Raw genomic sequence first — 24235 nt, 5'->3', positions numbered from 1 at the left:
CTGACACGAAATTTCAAAGCTGAGATCCGCTCTAGCAATCAAGTACAACGACAACACAAATAGGTACGCCACGTGACGTCGCGCGCTCTCGCCTTCTCTCCCCTTCGCTCGCCTGCTGTCGCGCGCTCTTCGGCGCGCCACGCGGAAGTTCAGTCGAGCGGGGTGTGTGAATCCCCACTTGATCACGCGGGGTGTTAAATGCAACTAACGGGCGAATGCCAACACAGTTCAACATAACTCCCCCTCATAGCATCACCCGTGCATTCGCACTTCCCCATGCTCCCCTTCGGGGAAATGCGGGTGAATTTTTTTATAGTGTAGGGGGAGGGGTGTGGACGGACAACGCCGTATGGGGGGACAAGGCGAGTGAATGAGATGCAGTCGCATCTAAAAAGTTCGTCGTGGGCTGCGGACGTGTTTTTCGTTCACTCCTGCGCGCCCGGGGCGGTTTCGCGATTATGCTGGCCACGCGTCACGGGCCATGGGGGATTCTTTCGGGCGGCGGGCGCTCTGCTGTGTGGGGCCGTCGAGCGCCTGCTCCCGCTCGCCAGTACCCGCTCGTCTGCCTGGATTTTCACCCGGCAAGCTCCCCTCACTTCAGACCGCCGCGGACAGCCCCTCGCAGTACAGCCTCGCCTCTACGCTTAACCGCTCCCGTCGAGAAGTTCTCCCGGATGCAGCATGACGCCAGGACCTGTGTTTGTGATGTGTTTGTGCGCGGTGGCCCCAGTGACAGTGGAAACTTCTCTTTCTGCCGCGGTGCCATGAGACGAGGAACGACAACAACAACTCAGCGGCTGGGACGTTGCGCTGCTGATTCCAAGGACGCGGATTTGATCTCGGCTGTGGTGGCTTCTTTTCAAATGGAGGCGAATAAGCGAAAACGCCCATGTGTCGAGATTTCATCGGATGTGAAAGGTCCCCAGGTGGCCAAAATTAATCCGGAGCCACCCTCTACGGAACGCATCATTGCCCAGGTGTAGCTTCGGTGCGTTAAACCCTGCATTTTTTTTGCAAACACCAACCGCACCACACCTCACGAATGCAACTACCTGTAACCTTATGAAAATGATGTTTAAAAAAAAAATCAAAGCCACTTTTTTAAGAGGCTGTCTTACGAAATTTGAATGATAGTCAGCGCCTAAAATCCAAGCTGCTCCGACCGTGTCGCAATGGCGCAATCGAATAGACGTCGGCTTCATAAGAGAGTGACCGAGGTTCGATTCCGACCGAGGCAAGCGTGTTTTTCTTTTGAGGCGCTTGGTGTCCCTTTGTGGAAACCCATCTTCATGTGCCCTCCCAAAGTGTAAGTCTGGCTTTCCTGCAGTGCGTTTGGGCGTAGCATTGCCATCAGTGCGGCATAAAGTGCTTGGCTTCACAACTCCACTAGGCGTTGACTCCAGCTCACACGCAGGAGACTCACCGTGTATGACCATGACCGCCGAGTGGCTGGCGCTGCCGGCGTCGTTCTGGGCGACGCAGGTGTAGTTGCCGCGGTACTCGAGACGCAGCGCCTTGAAGAGCAGCGTGGACGTGAAGCCGGACACGGTGTTCACGAGTATGCCAGCCGTGGCCGGGTTGGAGGGGCCCACGGGCTCGCCGTCCTTGGTCCAGCTGATGTTGATGGGCAGGTCCCCGCTGATCACGGCGCACATCACCGACGCCCGCTGGCCCTCGCGCAGGGACGCCGGGTAGATGAACTAGAGCACTGCACGGGCCGGAATTTCTAGGCCCGGCCCGACCCGGCCCGGTAGAGACACGGCCCGGGCCCGGACCGGGCCCGACAAGTTTTTAAAACGGGAGCCCGAGCCCGGCCCGAGCCCGACAAATTTTTAAAATGTGAGCCCGAGCCCGGCCCGAGCCCGACAAAAATTTATAATATCAGCCCGAGCCCGACCCGAGTCCGGTAGAATTTAAATGAAATAAGTCGGTGCCCGCCAGACTTTCTAAGTATCAGCCCGAGTCCAAAAGGCTATAAACATGAGCCCGAAAACATTTGCTGTTTTTAACCTAAAAGTGTAAGCATAAAGCGACTACATAAAGCAATGAATGGGAAATACTGTGACCACAATAATATAATTAGGATTTTGTTAGTGTTGACTCAACAGACTAAGTTTACGTACATTCACTGCTGGAATATTTGACAGCATTTTGCTTTTACTATCTGTTGCTAAAGGAACTCGGAGATTGAGCCACGGGTTCAATTCGGGTCCATACACGAACGCGCCTGATATTTGAGCAGATGACGTGTCCGCTTTCATGACTTCATTTCTGTCTTTCCCTTCAGTGATGAAGGCAGCATTATTTTGTCTGCGTTTGTTTTCTTTTCTGCTTTGAATCATGGTTTTAAAACTTTTTATGCGAAACATTGGCTCTGCTTCGAAAATTGGTCCCCGAAACTATGCACGGTTGTGACTAACGCCCATACGAAAACATGTGGGCGTCCGGCGTTCCTACTTTCGGCAAAAAAATGGGGATGTGCGGACCTTGAAGGCAGCAGCTGATGGCAACAAATCTTGTCTGCCTTGCCTCGGCATTTTTGGGTGACAGCTTGCTTTCCGAAGTGGAGGAACCGCTTCAGTAGGGTTTGGTTTCGCCCTCCACGGACCCGTAGCATCCCGACGACGCTGCGGCCGCGCATGTGCGCTGTGACTGACCCATTTATTTTGTTCGACGACGACTTCGAGCCAGCCCGCCACCACCGGGGGTAGGGGTTCCGGCAACCGTTCGAGACAAAGCGACGACGCGGGCCGCACGACCCTTTGTGGAACTTCTGTGAGGCGGACCCCGGCGACGGAATCTTTACGGCTCCCAGCCTCAGGGGATGTGTTTGTGTTGTTTTGTGAATGACTGCTTCTCCCCGTGTCTCCTCTCGCGTGCCTATTCCACCAACCCCCATCCTGTACACAGTAGTGTATTCGACATGTGCACTCAAAATAAAGAGCTGTACTCCCATTCTTCCGTCTCCCGCTTCTCGTGGAGGCCCAGGCGCTTGGAATGCAGGGCCACGCGTCGTGACCGTGGAGCCGCTTGCTACCACGGAGGTGGCAACAGTAGACAGTGCGAAGTCTATGTCGCCTTTGTTCTGTTTGTTTTATTTCAAAAAGCATGTTGTATTGTGTGTCTGGAGTGCCCTCGTCTGGCCTGCTCTCTCCCACTATGCTGCCCAGACCGCCCGTTTTATAATTGATGTGAAGGCTTTCTGAGCGGAATCGTCTATTTATCATGTTTTTTAACGGCGCCATGGTGACATTGCACTTCGCTTTTTTTTCTTTTCACTTAAACTCAAATATCAATGGGAAAACTTCTTGCTATCAACAATTTAGAATTAGGGTCACACCACTGCCGTGCCTCAGGCACTGCTCGGGCCGGCTCGGACCAACAAGGCCCGAAACATTTTTCGTTCAAGCCCGAGCCCGGCCCGGGCCCGAGAAAATGTGTGCTACCCGGCCCGAGCCCGGCCCGCGGGCCGGGCCGGGCTCGGGCTTTCGGGACGGCCCGGGCCCGTGCAGTGCACTAAGATGAACGGCTCGATGGCCGGCCTCACTGCAAAAGAGAAGTTAAAGGGACTATCAAGACAAAGCCCAACCTTGTTTATTTTGAAAGAATTACCCTTTGGTAGCTCACGCACTTCCATCCCAGCCACAAAAGAAATGTTTTGAAACCGAAAATACGCCAGAAATGTAAAAAACAAAAAAAAAACTTTTAAATTTCGCGTTGCAGTGACATAACATGGGCATGAGCGCCATATGAGGGGCGAAGCCCCTTAGGGACTGGGGCTGTCGGCGTCTCATGTCGGCGTAGTAAACGTCGTCTCATGTAGTCACGGTACTAAAACCGCGGGAAGCTCGTTTACGCTTCGCGGTAGAGAGCGTCGTGCTTCAAAGACAAGAGACTTTTACAGCAATGCGGTATACCTCTACCCCCCCCCCCCCCCCCCCCAAACGATTTCATATCATGGGACACTTGGCTGGCTCCCCCGCCCGGAAGAGACGTTCGGGCTGCCCAGGAGGCTCTCTGCCTTCATATCCAGAAGATTTCTAAGGACATTCTGGACTACTATGAAGACAGCAACGCCTCTAGATCCATCGTTTAGCTGACCTGGACTTAGGTCGGTGACTGGGCAATAAATATTTTCTCTCTCTCTCTCTCTCTCTCCGTTGGCAAAAACACCAAGGCGCCAAGAATACGCTTATATACTGCATGCTTGGCCCCTCCCCAGGTTTCACGTTAGTGGAGGTGACCCTGGATTTTTATGGGAAAGTATTAATTGTTATCGTTGTGTTAATGACATGTTAGCATTCAGGTGATACGCTCAAACGGAACTAGAGGCCCACTACAATCGCCCAGTCATTGTCCAATTGTCATTGACCTTGACGATGGCTTGGGCCGGCCTTCGCCAATCGCACAAAAAAAATTCTGTGACGTCATATAGAAATCACCTAAAAGTGGATGGGTCACTGCTTCGTACGCTAATATCTCTATTATCTGATTGAAGTTTGCGATAAATTTGGAATAATTTTTATTGGGTCAAAGCAGTGTTTTTCAGGAACATTACTTGAATTTTGTCTTTATTACCTCTTCAGTGGCATGGCAGAACTGGGAATGCATCGCGTTGGCCATTTCGCATCAACCACTTTTCGTTATTCGGAACGGGTGGCAATGGTCGACGAAAATGCCTCGTGCCATCGACTTTACTAGCCCAAGCGGTAGAAACTCGAAATAGGAACACTCCTAGAAGGCTACAGCCAGTGTAGTAGAATGCCTTAATTTTACTACAGGATTAATGCTTGCAACGCAATCAGGTAAATATTCGCTCTAAGACTAGAAAAAAATATATGTCGTACATTTTGGTGGTACCTGCCGGCAGTAACGGTCGAGCGGAAAAATCGTTGCCTGAAACGTACGCCCTTGTTATTGTTCAGTAATGTCGGAGCGTGTCTTCATGCAAGCAAAACAAATAAAAACAAGAAAGCCAAACACCGTGAATGTCCGTAGAAGTGAGGAGGTTTACCTAAACTCATGTTTGTTTCATTTTTCCTTTGTTTTCTTTCTTGCGTAACGCGTGTCAGCGTCACTGGTCCTTCACCAGAATTTCATGCTCGTAAGGCCGGACAATATCCGCTTTGGGAAACTGGCAAAGCTCGGAGCAGACGCCAACTATCTCTGCCTGATTTGAGTCAGCAGGTCAGTACGAATTCTGGCGCCTGGCACACTTAGGGATATCGCAAATTGATCTCGTTTGTTGCGGTGACTTTTTTTACAGATAACTCTAGAAAAGGCAGTGACAAATTTCAGCTGAACAGTGCTTTTTTATGTATCAGACGATGAAACCTGGATGATGGTCGACGATAAAAAGTGTAACTGTTCGCAAGGCCCATTTACAATGGGGTCGCTCTAAAAGTAACGTTATAATGCAGTTGCACTGCGTTGCATGGCGAGGAATTTTGTGAGTAATTGTCGGCAGGCGGCAGCACCTTTGACGGTGATGTAGACGGTGCTCTGGGCGCTGTGGCCGTCCTTGTCCTTGGCGATGCACGTGTACGGCCCTTCGTCCGTGGCTCGCTCCATGTGGTGCACTTCGAGGGAACCGTTGTCGTGCACTTTCTGCCGGTGGTTGTAGGGCAGCCGGACACCCGCTGCGTGCGCAAAAGGCGGAAGGAAAACTGGTTCACAACTCGCGTCACGTTTTAGCTTCACACGACGATATTCAGTCACCTAATATTGCGCACAGGGGATACCGTTGAATTGGACGAAATGGGTTATAACCAAGCGAATCAATGCTTTCGGGCCTGGATTTCTATTTAAAGTTGTGTTATTTCAGCGGAAAGAAATGTGACCCTCCCACCGGTAACGGATGCTCCCTGGTGCGCTCAAACGAAGTCAGCACATTCGCTTTCGCCCAGTGTTCACACCTGGGCTGCTGGTTGTGAAGCTCGGCATTAAATTCCTGTGGATAAGTTTGTGCATCTGTCGACTCGCTGCCGCCAGCGGAAGCATTACAAACACAACGGTAACCTAACAAAATATATCTGCTATTTTAAAATTATGCTACTATTTCTCACCACAGAATTTTTTATTTTACTGTAAATGATGGTTTTTGTCAAGTTTTTGTTGCCGTAATTTTGAATATTCAGCAATTTTGAATATTTAGAACCGGTGGGAACGTCGGCAGAGACCGCTGCAAAGCACATAGCATGTGGTTTCTTGACCCCAGCAAGATGGCCGCCGCCGGCGTCAGCGGAGCCCGTTGGTTGGTATAGGCGACTTCCACTACAGCAATTTTTTTTAACCTCCTTGGTGTTTTCACTGGTCGTATCGTGTTTCTACTATTCGCGTTTGTATTTTTAAGTTGCGATCGGAGAGACAATAACTAAAAACAACGGTGAGTGAAAATACCCGGAATTCTTCCTTTCTCAAAAAGCTAGTTTATGACTTGGGAATACAGCTATCGGCCGTTGTTGTTTTCAGATTCAGAGCCCTAACCACAGTTGCAATACCGCTCAACATTATCAGCAATGGAGCGCATATGATTTTGTCTTTTACTTACCTCGCTCCCAGTTGATAGATTCGAGAGGGTATCCGGCCACAGGACATCTTATGTTCAGGGCTTCTCCGGCCACGACCGTCAGATTGCGCATGTTCCGGACGACAGGTCGACCTGTTGAAATGTTCGGAAGCGAAATCCCGAGACTCTTGGTGAAGTAACGCCGCATCAAAATATAATAAAAGTGCTCCGAAAAATAAGCAAAAAAATCTCTTTGGACCACAGTTCTCGGCAATCACCGGTCACATTAATTTGTGAACGTTCTCGTACTACACCCTATTTTGCGCTGCTGATGCGGGGCCGGTAATCCGGTTAAGTTGTTATTCTAAACACCAACGCACTCGGACAGCGTTTATACACTCCGCAGATTTGCCTGCTAGGCGAACGCGGAAACAATATGATACAACTAACAGAACTTTGAAACATATTAGTTAATTTTACTTCACTTTATTTTATTTTTCAAGGGGTTCTTGTAAACTGAAACACCGGATGACCGTGAATTTATCCTGTAAGTGAAAACAACTTATTCTATTAAAAAAAAAAGAAACCTCGAATAGGCAGAACCCTTTCCTGTTTTTCAGTGTTATTTTTTTCGTCGATGGTTCCAAATTCAAACATTTCTTTTAATAGCGAAGCTGTGCTTAGTCGAGGCTTTCATGGGACGATATGTGGTAACGCGGTCACGGAGACGTGCAGAAAGCATAAACCTAGCGAGGAGGAGAGCAAGCACGTTAAAAGAATGCTTGAACGAGACGCTTACATCGGCGAAACTTTTCTAAACTACCAAGTCTGGCGGAAATATTTATACTTGTCAACATTGGCGAGCAAAAAGAAAACATTAAGCACCTTCGAGGAAGGACATCAATACATAAGTGATATTTGCATTGTACTTTTAATTAAAAATATGCATGGCTGCCTGATTTTTGCGATAGCAAACAAAAAATACGCCGTGAAAAAGCAAACAGCGCTCTTGGCGCGCCGTTGTGGTAGTTTTTACAAGTTCAAAAGTAACAAGAGCTTCCAGTAACAAAGGCCCGAGCAGTGGAACACGGCAAAAATGAACTGTCGCGAATGAGAATCGATCTGCTGGCTTTCGCTTTCTATGAAGTTTAGCCTTGCGATTAGGGAATGCGAGACAGCTTTGATGTTAACTTCAGCGCTCACGACGTTAAGTCGGTGAAGCAGGGATAATTGTTATAGAAAGAAAATTGAAATAGTTCTTTTTCTTTAAGCGAACAAACATTTTTGTTACAAAATCAAAACTCTGGTGCCTGCTACACCGACGCTCTTTGGCGAAATATCCCCTCTCTTTTATTTCTAATTTCCCGCAAACCAACTTTAACGGATCGCTGCAACCGATGGCCGACGGCCTCCCTGGCGTACCGGGCACGTTGATGCGCGCCGCGTGGTGGAGGCTGCCGACGCCGTTGTTGGCCGTGCAGCGGTACTCGCCGCCGTCCTCGACCTGTACGAGCGAGAAGTTGAGGTAGCTGACGACGACGCCGAACTGCGTGACGTAGTCGCCGAAGCGCACGCGGTGCGTCTCCGGCACGGGCGCCTCATCCAGCGACCACGTGATCTGCGGCAGCGGGTTCCCGGACGCCGAGCACTTGAGCGACAGCCGCGTGCCGGCCTGCACCGTCTCTGCGCCGAAGGTCTCCTGGAACTGGGGCAGGTCCTCTGCGACGGGGAAGAGGATCATCACACGGGGGCACTTGCGAGGGGAGAGGAGTAGAATCGGCTCGTAACACAGGCACGTCACTGCACCTCGGGTGCACGTGTTGGCCGAATGAAATGCTCACCCGCCAGTGCCAGCTCGAAGCTGGCCTGCACGGAGTCGACGTCGTTGTGCACGAAGCACTGGTACATGCCCCGGTCCTCCTTGCGCACCGAGCGGATGTCCAGGGCGTCTGCCGAGAGCAGCGCCAGCCTCTCCTCGCCCAGGGCTAGCGTGCGCTGGTTGAAGCGCCACGTGACGCCCGACACCGGGTGACCCGACACCGAGCAGCGGATCGTCACCGACTGGCCCACGCGGACCTGCTGCCGCGCCGGCTGGATGTGCGCGCCGAGGGGCTCTGCATTGTTTTTACGGCACGCGTCAGCACAGCAGCAACAGCGGCATCATCGACGTTGCTCGGAGTGCGTAACGCGGTACACAGTGGGTACGCGTTGTACTACTAAAAAAATACCCGCGAGTCTGCTTGCTCACCATGCACAGATGAGGCCAAGCACTGCGATGAAAGCGGTAAAATAGGCCAATTACGATATCCGGCATATGATTTGACTCGAAAAATGTGGTCTGCGCTGACGTCATGTAATGCAAGCATGGCGATTTAGACAGCGCGATGAGCACAGCGCAGATCCAATATCTGAGTCAAATCTTAAGTATGTTCTCTTCGTCTTCATTTGCAAAAATTCTCTCCCACTGAGGCAGCGAACGGCAATTTCCGGCGAATTAAGGCAAAGTAGATCTACGGACACTTTTTTAGAATGCAGTGGCTCCTGCAGTCTGGACGAACAAGCTTACAGAAGGCGTGAAAAAGATAACAAAACCTACTACCGCACTACCCACCCCATGAACTTTTCGGCGGCTGCATTTGTCAAGACAGCCCACCTCACAAGACCCTCTGTAACGAGAAAGCAGGGCTTATAAAGAAACTTTAACTGAGTTGAGGAATAAGTTTAATTGTCATTCGCACCATCGAGATGGTATTGGGTATTGTGGGTATTATTTAAACGATATTGGTGGCCGGAGAAAGCTGCGATGCATTGCTAGAAAAACGATGGAGAAGCAATTGTCCGGGTGCGTCTTTTGAAAACAAGTTCTTCCGAAAATATCGGCCGAACAAGTCAACAAATGCGTGTAAAAATTTCTTTTACGCAAGGAGAGGGTACAGCTGCGAGTGGAAGTCATAACCGTCGAAGACAGATGAGTAGCCCCGCATAAGCTATCCTCTACATGCTTCAACAACCAAGCGCATTAATTTGCGAAGGAAAAGGGGCTGATTGCAAGCCAGCCCGATCACATACCTACCATGTACGAACGCTACCGTAGGTGCCTAATGCCGCCTTGTACCGTGGCTATAATCGGCGACAAGTTAAGGACGGCAACGGAAGTTGCCGCTGTGCCTCATCACGGCGCAAGTAGTGCATTACTGGGAGTATTTTGAGCATGGCGCGAGCCTCTTCTATGATTTATTGGACTTAATATGCTTCTTAGCTACGGCAGCGACGTCAAACAAGCTACGCGAGAAAAGGCAGACGATGTCACGCATTCATATCGATCTCCTTTCAAAACGAGTGCGCCCTTTGATACTTTCATACCGTACATGAGGTATTGGCGTTCTTAACTTGTTCCCGAGTATAATGTCCTTTTTCGCGTCCTTCACCAAAGGTCAAACGCACCCCTTACCAGTGACGACGAGCTCAGTGGTGACGCGGTCTTCTCCGGCACTGTTGTTGGCCACGCAGGTGAATTTTCCCGAGTCGCCGACGGCCGCCTTTCGCACAAAGAGGACGCCGTCGACGAGTGAGGTTCGCTGGTCTAGGAAGACGAGGCCGCCGTCCTCGCGGTACCAGCGGTACTGAGGCGGCGGAGAGCCGTGCGCTGCGCATGGCAGCGACACTGCGTCTCCGACCGAGGCGGTGATCTTCTGTCGAGAGTGGACGATCCGCGGTGGGACGCCCGTGTGCGTTTCTGTGCGGAAACAGAACAACGAGCGACAGTGAGGCTAACGTCTACAAGACGACACAGCACCGGGAGTGAGCAAGCGAGAAAGTCGTCGAGTCGACGATCCATCAATCGCGTACTAATCGACCTACTTACTGACCATTGAATGAATGAATGAATGAATGAATGAATGAATGAATGAATGAATGAATGAATCGGTCACTTTAGCGCGTAGCCGTGGGTTCTTTGCGTATATCGATGAGTAACAATGCCGGTACGTTTCAAATGGTGAATCAACAACAAAAGATTACTTCGCTATGGCGAGATAAAGAAATATTTTAGAAGTGTAATTTCAAACTTATTAGTGAAAACCTCGAAAAACCAATCTGGGGATACCAAAGGGCGAGTAACCTGGGATATCGGAGAGCGAATAACCTGCCTTATTCAAAAGCTTGGGTAGAAACTACGAACGACTCTTAATGTGGTTTAGCGTGACAAGTAATTGGCGAGAAACATTTATTTATTTAGAGTTTTAATTTGAAGGGTTTCAGGATTTCAGATGTTATAGCTGGCAAAATTAAGGTAAAGTTCTAAGATAATATTTTGCCAAATATTAGTTTTTAAGTGAAATACGGCATCCCTAACGTGCAAATTAGGGGAAATATTTTTTTTTCAGTTTTGTTGCATTGAGATTACCAAATGTAATAAAGAACAATGCTTATATAAAACCACACAAGAGACCCTGAGAACAATTTTAATGCCACAAAAACTTTCCAACAGGGGCAGGCACATATGTTCATTTAAATATACGTCCTTCAACTTACTACAGTAGGCGTTAAAGCGTGTTGTAAGAAGCGCGCGCACATTTAACAGGGGCCTCGTGTATGCACAAGCGTTAACGGCTAATTTTTCTGCCTTGCCAGCTTACAGAGCCGTTAAAGAGTCCACACGGGCGACGAAGCCCTACACATCACTTCGGGGTGCTTTGAAGGCTTTATTTAGACAATCTAAGCACGGGGGGCAGGCAGGGCATCCATTAATCTTGAGTAATTGAGCGTATATGAGGAGACAGGGGCTGGTCAGTAACCCCCGCCATGCGCCGAGAACGAGAGAAAATAAATGAAATACGACGTGCGGTTTCAAAAGTTGCCCGAAAAGCGCAACTTAAACCGCAGTAAGGTATGCCAGGTTGAACAAAACCATGACGTAGGGATAAAACTGCGAAAATTGGAGCAGTGTTGTACGGGTATAGAAATGCAAGGGAGATCTAAGAGGGACAAGAGAAACTAGCCTTATACTGTTCTTTGGTGAATGCAGAGCTTTGAAATCCAGGATGGGGCCAAGAATTGTTAACGATTCCGACACTTTCTCGAAAAAGTGTGAAAGTATCGCCACTCTTTACTATTACCATTATAACTGCAAGTAAAATTGGAATAGTAAAGAACAGCGGAAAAGGGAGAGATAATAAGTTTGTTGGTGGTGGCTATGTAAGCGTAATCGTGTCTGGATAAGGCGAGAAAACAAAAATAACAAAAATAACGAAAATTGAAACGGCGTGACATGATGCCCACAAAATTCCCACTCCTCCACTCGCAGCATCGATATAAAATTTCTCGCAAAGCGTCGTCCGGACCTGCGCCTTGCAGGAACCAAAAGAGTTTTGATGGCCTGCACAGCCTGGCCTGGACTCGACCATGAACAACGTAAAAACGTTGCCATGAACCTAAAACAGCCTCAGCTCAATCCCTACATCGTACAGCCTACACAGAGATGAAGTGTCTGTCTGGGCACCGTGAACTTGGAGCATACATAGATAACTTGGCCGGTCGATGCCTTCGCGTATGTCGCATCTGCACCAAGTGGCGAATTTTTGAACAGGAAATGCCTTGTGAACGTCACCTTTTACCGCAATCACCTTAAGATGGCTTCCTCACGCGTGCTAAGTCCCCGTCGCTTCCTGAAGATGCATTCGGGCTAAGTTTAGCACACAGGCGCATACTGGTGCTTCGCGTAACCCAAATAAGCAGGTACGTTTTCTAGGCAATCAAGGGTCTGCAGGTTGCAGAGCTTGAGATGAGAGGCTGTGGAACGGTGATGCCGCTTTGTAAGCTGCGACACTGCCGGCGACTCCGTAGTGTGCAGGAAGCCACTGCGATTTCACGCTGTGCGCATTCGTATTTCTTACAGGTGAAGAACACTTATTTACCAGGACATCTGTTCTTTTCGTAGCTATGATAAGCACTCTTCTGCTGACCGGAAATTGTAAGGACAGCCCATTTATCCGCTTGCTGCTTTAAAATAGTGAAAAGTACCGCGTAATAAAGCCAGCTGAGTAGCCACGGAGAAGCCTTCTAGCGCGGTGTGCAGATGGCAGCCGACGACGATAGGATCCGGAGGTCCATATCGCCGACGACTGAGCCGTCACGGAGCCATCCGCGTGTGCATTAATACGGGCTCTATAGTTGTTACTAATCAGCTCCAAGGCAAAGAACTTAGAAGCCCTAATCATGACTGACTGACGCCACATCGTTCTCCTCTTCCGCTCTTCCCCTCCACTACTACAGCCATGCGGCCTCCCTCGTCTTAATAAATGTTATTTTATTCGGTTTAAAGCTCGCGGCCGGTGTATACGCCTTCCGCTTAGAGCATCATTGGCGGGAACGGCCAGGGAGGGTGAGGAGAGGAGGCTGGGACTTGGTAAGTACAGGCAGTTCCTACTGCCTTTTGAAGACATATACGGCATCTAGAGGATGCCCAGGACTTCTAGCCACAGCGGGCTGCCACGTACGAAACAGTTCCACTGTCTGGAAAGCAAGGGGTGATACACTCTCTGCTATGGCTCCCACTGTAGATGTAGTCTTCGGAAAAGTAAGAGAGATCCGTTGATCTTGGCCCGGAGTCCTTCAAGGACCCTTTCGGTGTTCTTTAGCAAATCGTAATTTTTCGTGTCCGCAGTTGAAAATACGAAGAAATTGCCCAGAGCGCACGTGGGCGTGGGCCTTAAGGCGACCGCCCGGTAGTTAACAAAACCAAGAAAATGCCTAACGCTCGTGTGTGCGTGCCTCGCGATAAGCGCACAGCGTCCCCGGCGCACGTTTGCAGGCCAAGCATACCCGCTTAGGAAGATTGGCAAACAAAAAATATAGCGTTCGCAGTAATAGTGACAGCACTTGCTCGGAACGAGAAAGACTCCAGCGTTCGCCGTAATCGTGGCAACACTTGCTCGGAACGAGAAAGAGTGTGCGGTATCCGTGACAGATGGTGGCCGAAGGTGACTCCGGTGGTTGAATGTGACGCCCAGAAACAATAAGAGGGCGTTTAGTCACAATTATGTGTGATAAAACCGAACGGGCTCTTCATGCGGGCCGATTGAATTCGTGAGATTTCGAAGTGATCTGAGTATTTCTAGAAACTCGCCTAAGTGATGACATATTCCAAATATTTTTTCGACTTCAAAATTTTGAAGAACAATGTTTTTCAGAAAAATCAGAGTCATTTTTTATTGGTGGGTGTTTTTCTGCTTTATCACTTTTCAACGAAGACACGGAACCACCATGGTCATACAATACAAGGTTCAAGTGAGAACCTTGGCGTGGGTTTAATTAAGGCGGGCAGTTTTGTACGATTTCGGAATAATTGAGGTCCGGCGTAACTTCTCGACATGCTCGCCCACGTAGCGGTTTTTGCATGTTTCCTCAATAGGAAATGCCATAAATGTGGTTGTAAACATAACCCACGACACCGTAGAAAAAGGCCTAGAGCCGAAAGACAAAGATATTTCCCCAGAGATCCCGATGAAACCTGCACTTCCAGCCCCGAAGAGAGGGAAAGTTGATTGGGTTGTCTTTTGCTTTCACGACATGAGTGATTAGCTTGCCGTGCTGTAGTGACACAAGTGTCACTGCTTGCAACGCGATTACTATTTCATGCATGAGCGTGGGCTGTGGCTTCTGCCGCTGAGCACAGCTGCGTGTGTCGATCCTCTCCTGTGGCTCTCTTAGCCGAGCGTGCTGCACGATATTGCGAGAACACTGGCGAGAGGGATTAGCAGAAACGACACAGAACGGCCTACCGCGCGTCTCTTCGCACGCAATGCGTAGTAAATGTATACGAATAACTATAAAAGTGCTCACACCTGCCCGAGTGCCTTTTCTAGTAAACGCAGGGCTGGGGAGGTCATGTTAACCCTCTTGGCTTATATTTTGCTCTTTCTGCATTGTACACATGTGCCCATCTTGTTATGGATCTAGATTTCCGGTTATTTTATGTTTTGTGTGGTGATTTTCATTTTTTTTTTCATCGCCGAATAAATTTTGGAGGTGAGTTCGCCACGCGTAGCCTTTGAAAGCACGCAATTTCTTCGTTTACGTAGAGGTAGCAGAGGGGCTAAGTACGTCAAGTTGCGCTCTTTGGACAGGTGTGCGGACGGCCATGCGCTGACTTGACGCCAAAGTTTTAGCGGTTAGAAAGGCAGAATAAAGCGGCTTTCCGGCTTTACTCTTTACCAGTTGGCGCTGCGCCTGGAGAACGTTGTTTGTCTCATTATTGACGTTGTGCATTGCACTTTGGGGAGGAACTAGGAAAATAACATCTATCTCTTCGTAGTGAAGTCAATCGCAATAAGTACAGTAAAAGTCGCCTCCTGGGGATATTTTGCAAACAGTGTGTAATGCGGTTTTGCTTTGAAATAGAACGTGTCTCCAACTGCACAGTATCGTTACACAATGCTGGAAGTATCACGCGGGGTTTCGGTAGTCAAATCTTTCGTTGTCAGATAAAGTGGTGTTCTATCCAAATGCGTACAAACATCGGGAGTGAGATGGACAGCTGGTTCATCATCCCTTCCCTAAAGGCGCTGACCTATATATAGTCTTTGGTAAGTCTCACAGTGATCGAAAAACAGAGCATAACGTGATGGATCTTCAGTCAGCACCCTTCTTCATAGCAGCCTGATGCAAGGCTAACAGGAGAGATGGCGTGGAGCGACAAAAGGAGTGTGACTGCTCATCGATGGATTGATTGTGGGGTTTAACGCGCCGGCGCAACGCAGGCGATGAGGCGCACCGTAGTGGAGGGCTCCGAATTAATTTTGACCGCCTGGGGATCTTTAACGTGCGCCGAAATCTCGTACACACGGGCGTTTTTGCCCTTCGCCTCCATCAGAGAAGTGGCCGCCGCGGTGTGACTGCTCATCACTCCGCGTCTTCCATTGTCTTGACATAATTTTCTTCCCTACGTCGTCCTTGCCTCCATAGAACATATATGTCACTTCGCCAAACCCGTGAATTCAAATACTTCTCAACGATTTGCAAACAGTGCCCCGGATTTTTAAAGCGAAGCTTTAGTGTTCTCACTGATGACATGTGCAACGTGAACACGCCGAAGTGAAGAAAAAAAAAAACGCTTCCGGTGGCCGGGATTGAACCTGGGTACCTCGCGTTATGAAGCCGGCGTCCATACGATTGCTCAATTTCTATTTTTGTCTTTATTTCCTTTTCTTTTACATTTTTACAAGTAAGCGATGTCATAAAAAGCGCCTACCATGTTTTGGCCGGCGGAAACTACTAAAAAATGTCAAATGATGTCAATTTTTGAAGTTCTGGCAAGATTCCAGCGTGAGGATTTTCCACTTTGTATAGTTCACACAAATAGTTTACTTTTCCCTGAAATATGCGCTCATGGTTTGCGCATTGACATCCGCATGACGCACCGCCATTCGGGATGTCACGCCATATGCTATACAATCCTAAAAACATAATCATATCATTCGCTACACAGTCTTCGTTATTTACACTGGGGAACCTGATTCCACGGGGTTTCACCGGATACTCCTTCTTTAGGGTTCTCATCAGGACGTCCCAAAAGAAAAAGGCATCCCAACACTCCATAAACACATGTTCTGTAGTTTGAGGTTTTTGACAGATGACGCGCAAGTCGTTCCAAGCAATAAACAAGACCCCGCTCTTCGATCAATATTTTCACACGAAGTGTGTTGGTGTGCAATTTAAAAAAGAAGGTTTTCACAGAGGCTGGGATTACCGTAGCTTGCACCCCAGACAAAACATTTTGTCCTCGGCCTACAGAGCACACTGCTCGTTACAGAGATGCAGGAAAGAGAATTTCTTTCAGATCTTAGACGACAGCCAAAGAACCCGTCACAAGAAAGCTTCACGTTCAACCATCGTCGTCGTTTGGCGGAGGGGTTCATGATTTTTTATCCGCCGCTACTTACGGCCTACCCCGACAGTAATGCCCTTCCCCAAAATTACTTTTGGTCTGCGCTTGCAGCTTCCTTACGGTGCATCGTAGTACACTCTAAGGAAACGCCGTGCTTCAGCTTCATCCCAATGCACTCGAATGACCAATTCGTGTAGCAAACGAGGCAAATTCGTAGAATGAGCGCAACGTGAATGCATGACTGCAAAATGCGATCTCTTCTGTGGCGCGGCGCAGTGGGGAACGCCATGCTGCAGCGCAGACCGAAGCATCGAATCATCGTATACGCCTGACGCCGTCATTCGGCGAAGGTTCATTGTTTGTTGGCTGCGTGACTTGGTCGACTGAGTGCGGTGCGGTGAAGCTGAACGCGCACATTGTACAGCAAAGCTGTGCACCTCTATCCCCAATGGTTTATCGCCGGGGGCAAAAACGATCTCCGTGGGCAAAAACGCCAAGGTGTCAAGGCCTAAGACGCCGAGCGCACGCGTCAGGTTGGGCAGGACCCAGCACTTCCCGCGAGAGAAACCGAGCCGCTTCTGCTACTGAAATGCTGTTACACGCGTTCTCTTCGATTCGCGTTCGGATTCGCGCGCAGCCGCAGAGCAGGGAGGGAAAGCTAAGCCTACCAGAGTTGACCGACTAAAACGCATAAACAACAAATTGGCGGCGCCCATGAATTGTCGCAGTGTAAACAAATGTCACGTAATGCGAACTGACCAATTATCATCGCGGCGGCACGGAACAATAGGAGAAAAGAGTGCCGATGCTCTGCGCCCTTATCTAGTGACACTAGCCGAGCGCAACCGACAAGCCCCCCGAGCCAACGAGAAACATTTTATAGCCTCCTCCGTCACCATTTGCAGTGGTTTACAACAGCTCTGATGGACATCCACTTTTACTGGGCGGGATGGCGACCAATTTTTTTCAGTCTTGGAAATACTTGACATAAATAATTGCGCACCAGCTATAGGTTAGGAACGGCACTACACATTCGAACTGCAGACAGTCTTTTCAATGCATTCAAAATTGCGTATTCATTTTCAATATTGCTTCTTGAGCTCTCAATTTCCTTGCGATTTTTACCTGGCTTTTCAAAGGAAATTATTAGATTTTGCTAGGAGAAGAAAACGAATACAGCCATACGTGTTTTTCCGTATTTAGAGGCTTGTTACAGATTTCGCAATTCAAATATTGAGCTTTCGTGCCCAACTTTCAGTTATTCAACCTTTGAAGTCACTGCTTTAGAAGCTTTCCCAACGCCGCTTCCTTTGCTTACGCCCATAGGGACAAGAAGGTTAAAGTCTAAGGCGAAGGCGCGGTGCTTCACAGATTTAGCAAAATGAAATAAATTTGGTTCCTCCAGAAGTATCGCAATATTAGGGTATTAGCTCATGCGATTCAGAAAACCTGACCTATACGAAAAGAAATTGAAGCGTTTTTTTTTTATTCTTTTCACCGACAAAGTCCCACTTGAGATTCCTCGTTCTTGGCCCTGGAAAAAGTAAATGTATCACAATGTCTAAAAGATCACCTTTTTGAAGCTACTATATCTACTATACAGCTACTTTGAAGCTACTATACAGAAGCTTTATTGCTGCTGATGTCATTTCGCCATTTCATGCGTGACGGACGCTAATCTTCCTTCCCTCTTCGGCACGTTGATACGAAACTAAGAGGTCGACTTCGGACGATGTCTCATAACATTTTTGCTTCATTCTGCGAAAATTACATGAATATTCTACCCTCGTTACACAAGGAGTCGGGGCTAATTCCTAGTCGGATCACCCACGCAGAGTTTTTAAGTCTCTCCTCTACGCTTCGAATCGGGGATTAGTCTTACTTTTGGAAATTTTTTTTCGCTTTTTTTTTTTCTTGAGCAGTGGGCGACACACAGAATGCTTTATACTTTATTTTAGTTCTGACATTGCTGAAAGCGTCAGGATATGCAGAAAAATGCTCTTTGACCATGTATTTTCGTGTGCGTAAAACAACAGCCAAGCTGAATTTATAGTCGTGTACCAGATTTGCTGCAGCTGTAGCACAGACAATTTTTATTGTAACCATGCAGTGTTTTCATTCTCAGCAAAATATGCAGAAAGGGTTTGTAGCAATGTGCACGAAGCTTCTATATATCGTTAGCACGGAAAAAAAATCTGCAGAAATTCAGAGAATTGTCTACTAAGGTGTAGCATTCTAGCGCCGCTTGTCTAGAGTGGAGGCTCTTTACAGCCAAAGAGACGTTTGAATATTTTATTTTTTTCAGTTTTTTTTGTTTCTATTCGCCAGTTATGTAAATTCATGCCACCAGAGCGATGAACTGCCTTTACTTTGCCAAGGATCTTCTCCCAAAGATGCAAGGAGCACTGCAGAGTTGGTCCAGTTACTTTTTTTTATTAAATGCAAAGCATTTCAGTAACTCACGATGTCACCCGCGTTGACGTCCGTAGTCCGCACCGTCGTTGTCCACACCCCTCCCTACTATATATAAAAAAATACTATCCGGCGCCCGGTTTCTATCCCTCGACCCTGCGGGCGGAACGCAATGTACATGGTGCTCTACCCACTGCGCCACAAAGCCGACACAGAATGGGACGCTACGAACGCGCCTTATATCGTTGACTCATGCAAATTACTGCTGACGAGCGCTCTCTCGTCAGCAGTTGCCACAAGTGCAACAACATTAACGTAACGCAAACTACTTAACGTCGTGCGCCCCCGGAAATGCTCTGCATTTGATCGTGCCCCTCGCGAGGGGGATGTTTCACTGCGTCTTCTCTTGGTCGCGGGACCCGTGGCGCCATCTGGCGGAGGCGCGGCACAACTCGTAGCGCTTTGAAAATTTACGGTGCGGCCAACCTTCGCTTCGCTCCCATTCACGAAAATCACTCGGGTAGCCTTGCGGTTTCAATCGTTTAATTTTCCGCTTTAGATGGATGATACTGCGCGTCATCCAAGGTGTGCGTTTGTTCTTTACTATATATATGTCCAATAAGTGCGTGTTTAAGAGGACAAGAAGTAAGAAAAAAAATGCGTAAAAAAAAAGAAGTTGATTTCCGCACCCGAGTGAAGCGCGAAACGCACCCATTTTTATGGAAAAACTTTTAGCAATACCTTTCGCTATATGTAAAATACCGCCACATGTATCACAAATAATCATATCTTGTTGTTGTTGTTTCGAACAGTGAGTTTTTATTTTTCCATTTATTTTTCCCCAGTACGGGATTCCTTATAGCTCAATAATTTCGTATTGTGAGCATCAGGGATGCGCATAGAGAATATTCCCCGTGAACCTGGCATCATCATCATCCATTCTGGTCACCAAGGGGTACGCTCCTCGATCACTCATAGCCAGCCGCCCATCGTCATTATCATCGGTGGATGATCATCATCATCGTGTGTTCGGCCTCCTCGAAACGTTCGGAGTCAGCAAGCTAATAAACGCGGTCTCCAGGAACAACCCGTCTCTCTCAGTATTTACAACGTTCCTTCGCGGACTTTTTTTTTAGCGTTCGGTTTTCTGGGGAGAGTTTATAAGATGCATATTTTCGATCTTGTGAGGTCATTTTCGTTAAAATTTTATTTTTTTCTTTTACCCTTATTTATGGTTTTTCAAAATTCTGTCAGACCAATTTTTTTAGTTTACGCTTTTAAAACGATTAAAGGTGGAACTTCCACCAAATGTGCATTTTTGTGCAAATGCAGGGCGTTACACGGTTCGGCCTCCTCGCTATTTTTTATTCGTATTTTGGACATTTTCGTGCGAACTTTATTCTTCATTCATTTATTCGTTGGTTTTTGGGGAGGTTTATAAGACGCACATTTTTCATTTTGTCAGGTCATTTTTGTGAATTTTTTTTTCAATTTTTCTTATTTTTTGGGTTTTCAAAATTCTGCTTGACCAATTATCTATATTTACGCTATAATAACTATTAAAGGGGTTAATTCCACAAAATCTGCATTTTTGTGGAAATGCAAAAATGCAGGGCGTTACACGGTTCGCCATCTTCTTTATTTTTATTCGTGTTGTGAACGCTGTTTTGCAGACCTTTTTTTCTTATTCTTCGGTTTTGGGGGGTGATGTATAAGATGCATATTTTTTATTTGGTCAGATCATTTGTGTGAAAATTTTATTTTGTCTATTCTTATTATTTGTTTTTTTAAATTCTGTCTGACTAGTTATCTCCGTTTACGCTATTACAACAATTACAGATTACAGGTGAAACCTCCGCCAAATCTGATTTTTTGTGGAAATGCAAGGCGTTACACGGTTCTGGTTGTAGGGGTACTCGGTGAAGAATGCTACGCATTAATATCCTGTATGCTGTACGCCACTGGACACCACATGTAAGCCATGTAACGGCTGTACTCAAATACGTCACAAATACGGTTCGCTGCTCAACCAGCTCTCATACTCTTACCACGTGTTGTTAATCGCAAAACATAAATTGCGGAAGGAGAATTTTTTTTGCAATAATCGTTTCCTTAAACGCACATTTTCTTTTAGGGACGAAGCCCCCTTAAGGACTCGGGCTGTCGGCGTTTTCGGTCGTCGTCGTCGTCGTATCTCGCATCATGTAGTCACGATACTAAAACACCGGGACACTCGTTTTCCAACACCTCGCCCTAGAAGGTCTCATCTCCGTGGTCTAAAACGCGTACTAAAAAACACGTCCGGACACCCGTTTTTCAACGACTCACGCTAGAATCGTGCAGCGCCCGGTACCCTATACCATTAAGTGTGGGAGTGCCAGAAAAGACCGGATCTGCAACCAATCCCCAACCCCTCCATACAACAGTGGACAGCGCGGCTGACCAGCAAGGACCCTACGTTCCAGCTTGACCCGGTGAGAAGGTGCGGCGCAGCCAATCGCAGCCACAGGATCCCGGACTAGGGGTTTCCTCCTCTGGGCGGGTGCCCTTGACAGCAGCACCTGTGGTTCTCATTAGATTTTGTTTCATTCATTCATTCTGGCGTGTTATACAACTGCACGTTGTACGCGGTCAGTCTGCGAAATATCGCTGTTCCAGGGCGTCGCCACATAGGCCTACTAAAGGCTTACGCTTGAACGCGACTGTATCGCTCTACATTTATGAGCTAAATAAACCTTATCTTGTTTTATCTTTTCGACTTTTGGGGCGAAAACCCCATTGGCCTGCATTAAGCCACCTCGCGTAAACGGGATGAAGCCCCATTTATGAAGCCTCCATCGTAAAGTCTTTCATATATACCTGTTTACAACTCGCTTCACAAGGATGGATACACACCACAGTTAGTCTTATTTTTATGGCAGGTTTCTTGGGCCTACCAAGACGTATAATTCGTCTTGAAATCAAGCAAGCTGTATATCATTAGAAGTAGTCGAAAGTAGCCTTTAACCGCATTTAATGTGAACTCAGAGTATGTATTACGGATGTTGTGTCTGATTTTTTTTTTTCTGCTTCATAGATGCACTTCCGTTTTCTGCTCTTAGAGAGCAGGAAATGAGTACCTCTTCTTTCGGGTCAGCGTAGTTCGTTCTACATAATTTCAAAGTCAACAGAAACATACGGAAAAGGAACCAAACACAAACACGGAAAAGTGAATGAGGTCGGCGATTCCCTCCGGAGCCCCTTAACGATCCGGCTTCCACGTTCTCTTCTCATTTCACCGCGACCCCTGATACGACATCTTACATTTTGGCCTCTTTCATGTCTTTTGTCGCTGTCTACAAGACCTCGGGTTGCTCAGCTTCGCGGGGCTGTTTTCCTGCCGTCTCGATTATTTCCAAAAAAAGTGTCTTCCAGGGAGAAGGCATCACACAAAGCAGTACAGGAAAGGCGGTTGGCCTGTTTCGGCGGCGTCCCCTTTAGTGAAGATAGATCGCCAAGAACTCTACTGATGGACGACCTCTGTCGTACAGCACTGCATTAGCCGGCGAGAACAACCGCCTGTGTATTCCGCATAGCAAATTGATGCTGTGAAATATTGCCCGTATACGCCCAGGGAATGTTGTTGTCTCTCGAGGAAAAAGCAGGCGCTTCTGGTGGCAAGCGAACACATTCTCTGACGGCACAAGTTAGTATGCTCAGTCTTTTGTTCGCTCAGATTGCTTCCTACAAGCTGAACACGCCCTTTACTCTGAGAAAAAACGAACCCTTTTTTGCCGCCTCAAGTGAGCGAAGCAAGTGCTCGCGGTCGCGTAGTCCAGCAACTGCCTGCTCCTCGAACGCGATTTTGAAGGTTTCTGAAAGCGCATAATGGCAGAAGGAAAACGAGAAGACGCTTGAATAGAAGGCCCCTCACATGCCGTGGTGGGTGTTAACTGGGATAGTTAACCTAAAGAAACGTGCGATCCACGCCGACGTCGCCTGTGCTACTCGGCACTAGAGATTGGAGGGACCACCCTGTGGGGCTCCCCTTTGACATGTCGGGATAAAAGTTCTCCTGACTGTTACCGTCTCCTCTGTCCAGTTTGATAATCTTTTGTTCGGGAGGACCTATCGTAGGCGGCTTTTATTGTGCTGGAGACGAAAAGTAAAACTTGTGCACAAGTAACGCAACTTACGGTTCGAATTAATGAATGGCGAATCGCCTGCAGTGCGACGAAGCAAATGCAATTCCTGCTTAAGCCAGGTTTTTGCGCTCATCACGCGTAGGCACGAAGGCTTAGTTGCACCGCCGAACTTCGGCACTCCGGAGACGCCGGCGGTGGGATGAAAGGCGTTTGGTGCACTTTAAGTAACGCGAGGTTAGATATTCCACTCCGTGGCAAAGCTGATATGCGCTACCGAAAACTATAGAAAAGAATCTGGGAGTCACCGCTCCAATCGGCTTAAACAGCCAGGCTGACTCGTTTCGTCGTGACGACACGCACACAGCATTAAGGCATGCTTTAACACAAGCGTGCGGAGGCAGGTTGGTGTGCACAAACTGCACTTGCTGACAAATTTCCATTACGTTCTGAAAAATTCAGCCTTGTCGATGTTCCTGGAACGAAATTCTTCCGTTGGAGGGATCCAGCGCAGCCGTATTTTCGTGTCGAGCTCACGGCGCGGAAAGAGGCGCATTGCGGAAGGCCGCACACACGGACAGTCTTTATGAAGTTGCGGCCAGTGAGACTGTCATGGCAATTCGTCCCACACCTTGAGGTCCCGATCACAGTCGGTACATCTAACTACGGCACAAGTTTTCCCCCGTGGTTTCCACATTTTCTAACAGCGCACATCACAGAGCAGCAAGGCGGACTGCGGCGGAAACCGAACCGCCCCGTCCTAAAGGCCAGTCATGGCGAGTGTGGCGCTAGGGTCACCGGTTGAGGGTCAGGCCAACTGCTCGCTGTAAATGGTCTAAAACGAGCGCGCAACAGGGCCCAACTAGTTTCCTACTCCTCGCCCCGCACGGTTGCTATATGACGAGCTCAGGAAATGCGCCCGGCGGCAACACCAACGTACAACACGCTCGGCGCACTTTCAGGTCGCGATCTCTTCTCGCCTCGAGCTGTAAAACGTATGTACAGGCTTTCAGTGCACGTTGAAGATGTGTGGCTTCACTAAAATAACTCGTTGTTTGCCACAGACACATGCTTTAAGGCCCAGATTTGGATTTGGCGCATAAAGCACCAGTTAAAAAACTTGGAAAAACCTAAAAATCACCCACTTTCTAATCTTTGTTTTATGTTGTCCTCAACCCTGGTGTTGCTTTGAACGGCCTTCCCAGAGGCTCACAAGTGAATAGTGCAGGTTTCTTCCGGCCCTGTTTTACGCGCTATTTTGCCTTTGTTTTTTGCCTGAGTAAACACCTCAGAGTACGCTTGTTCCTT

General features: G+C 48.1%; 1 protein-coding gene and 1 long non-coding RNA gene across 3 annotated transcripts in view; one reads left to right on the top strand and one right to left on the bottom strand.

Moving 5' to 3' along the window:
* Positions 1-24235, bottom strand: part of LOC144174037 (cell adhesion molecule Dscam1-like) — a 282304-nt gene that overhangs the window by 35824 nt on the left and 222245 nt on the right. For both annotated transcript variants that reach the window (XM_077702436.1, XM_077702437.1), the window contains exons 5-11: positions 9960-10244; positions 8350-8622; positions 7931-8227; positions 6551-6661; positions 5478-5639; positions 3528-3546; positions 1424-1701 (exon numbers count right to left, since the gene is read on the bottom strand). In XM_077702436.1, coding sequence (XP_077558562.1) covers positions 1424-1701; positions 3528-3546; positions 5478-5639; positions 6551-6661; positions 7931-8227; positions 8350-8622; positions 9960-10244 — 1425 coding nt within the window. The remainder of the gene's footprint in view (positions 1-1423; positions 1702-3527; positions 3547-5477; positions 5640-6550; positions 6662-7930; positions 8228-8349; positions 8623-9959; positions 10245-24235) is intronic.
* LOC144174038 (uncharacterized) overlaps positions 1-24235 on the top strand; it is a 124678-nt gene that overhangs the window by 27117 nt on the left and 73326 nt on the right. The gene's annotated exons all lie outside the window — the stretch shown is intronic.

This window comes from Haemaphysalis longicornis, unplaced genomic scaffold, assembly GCF_048455015.1.
Source record: "Haemaphysalis longicornis isolate Haplotype H1 unplaced genomic scaffold, Haemaphysalis longicornis Haplotype H1 scaffold_3, whole genome shotgun sequence".
Classification (NCBI taxonomy): Eukaryota; Metazoa; Arthropoda; class Arachnida; order Ixodida; family Ixodidae; genus Haemaphysalis; species Haemaphysalis longicornis.
This window is presented reverse-complemented; position numbering and strand designations above follow the sequence as displayed.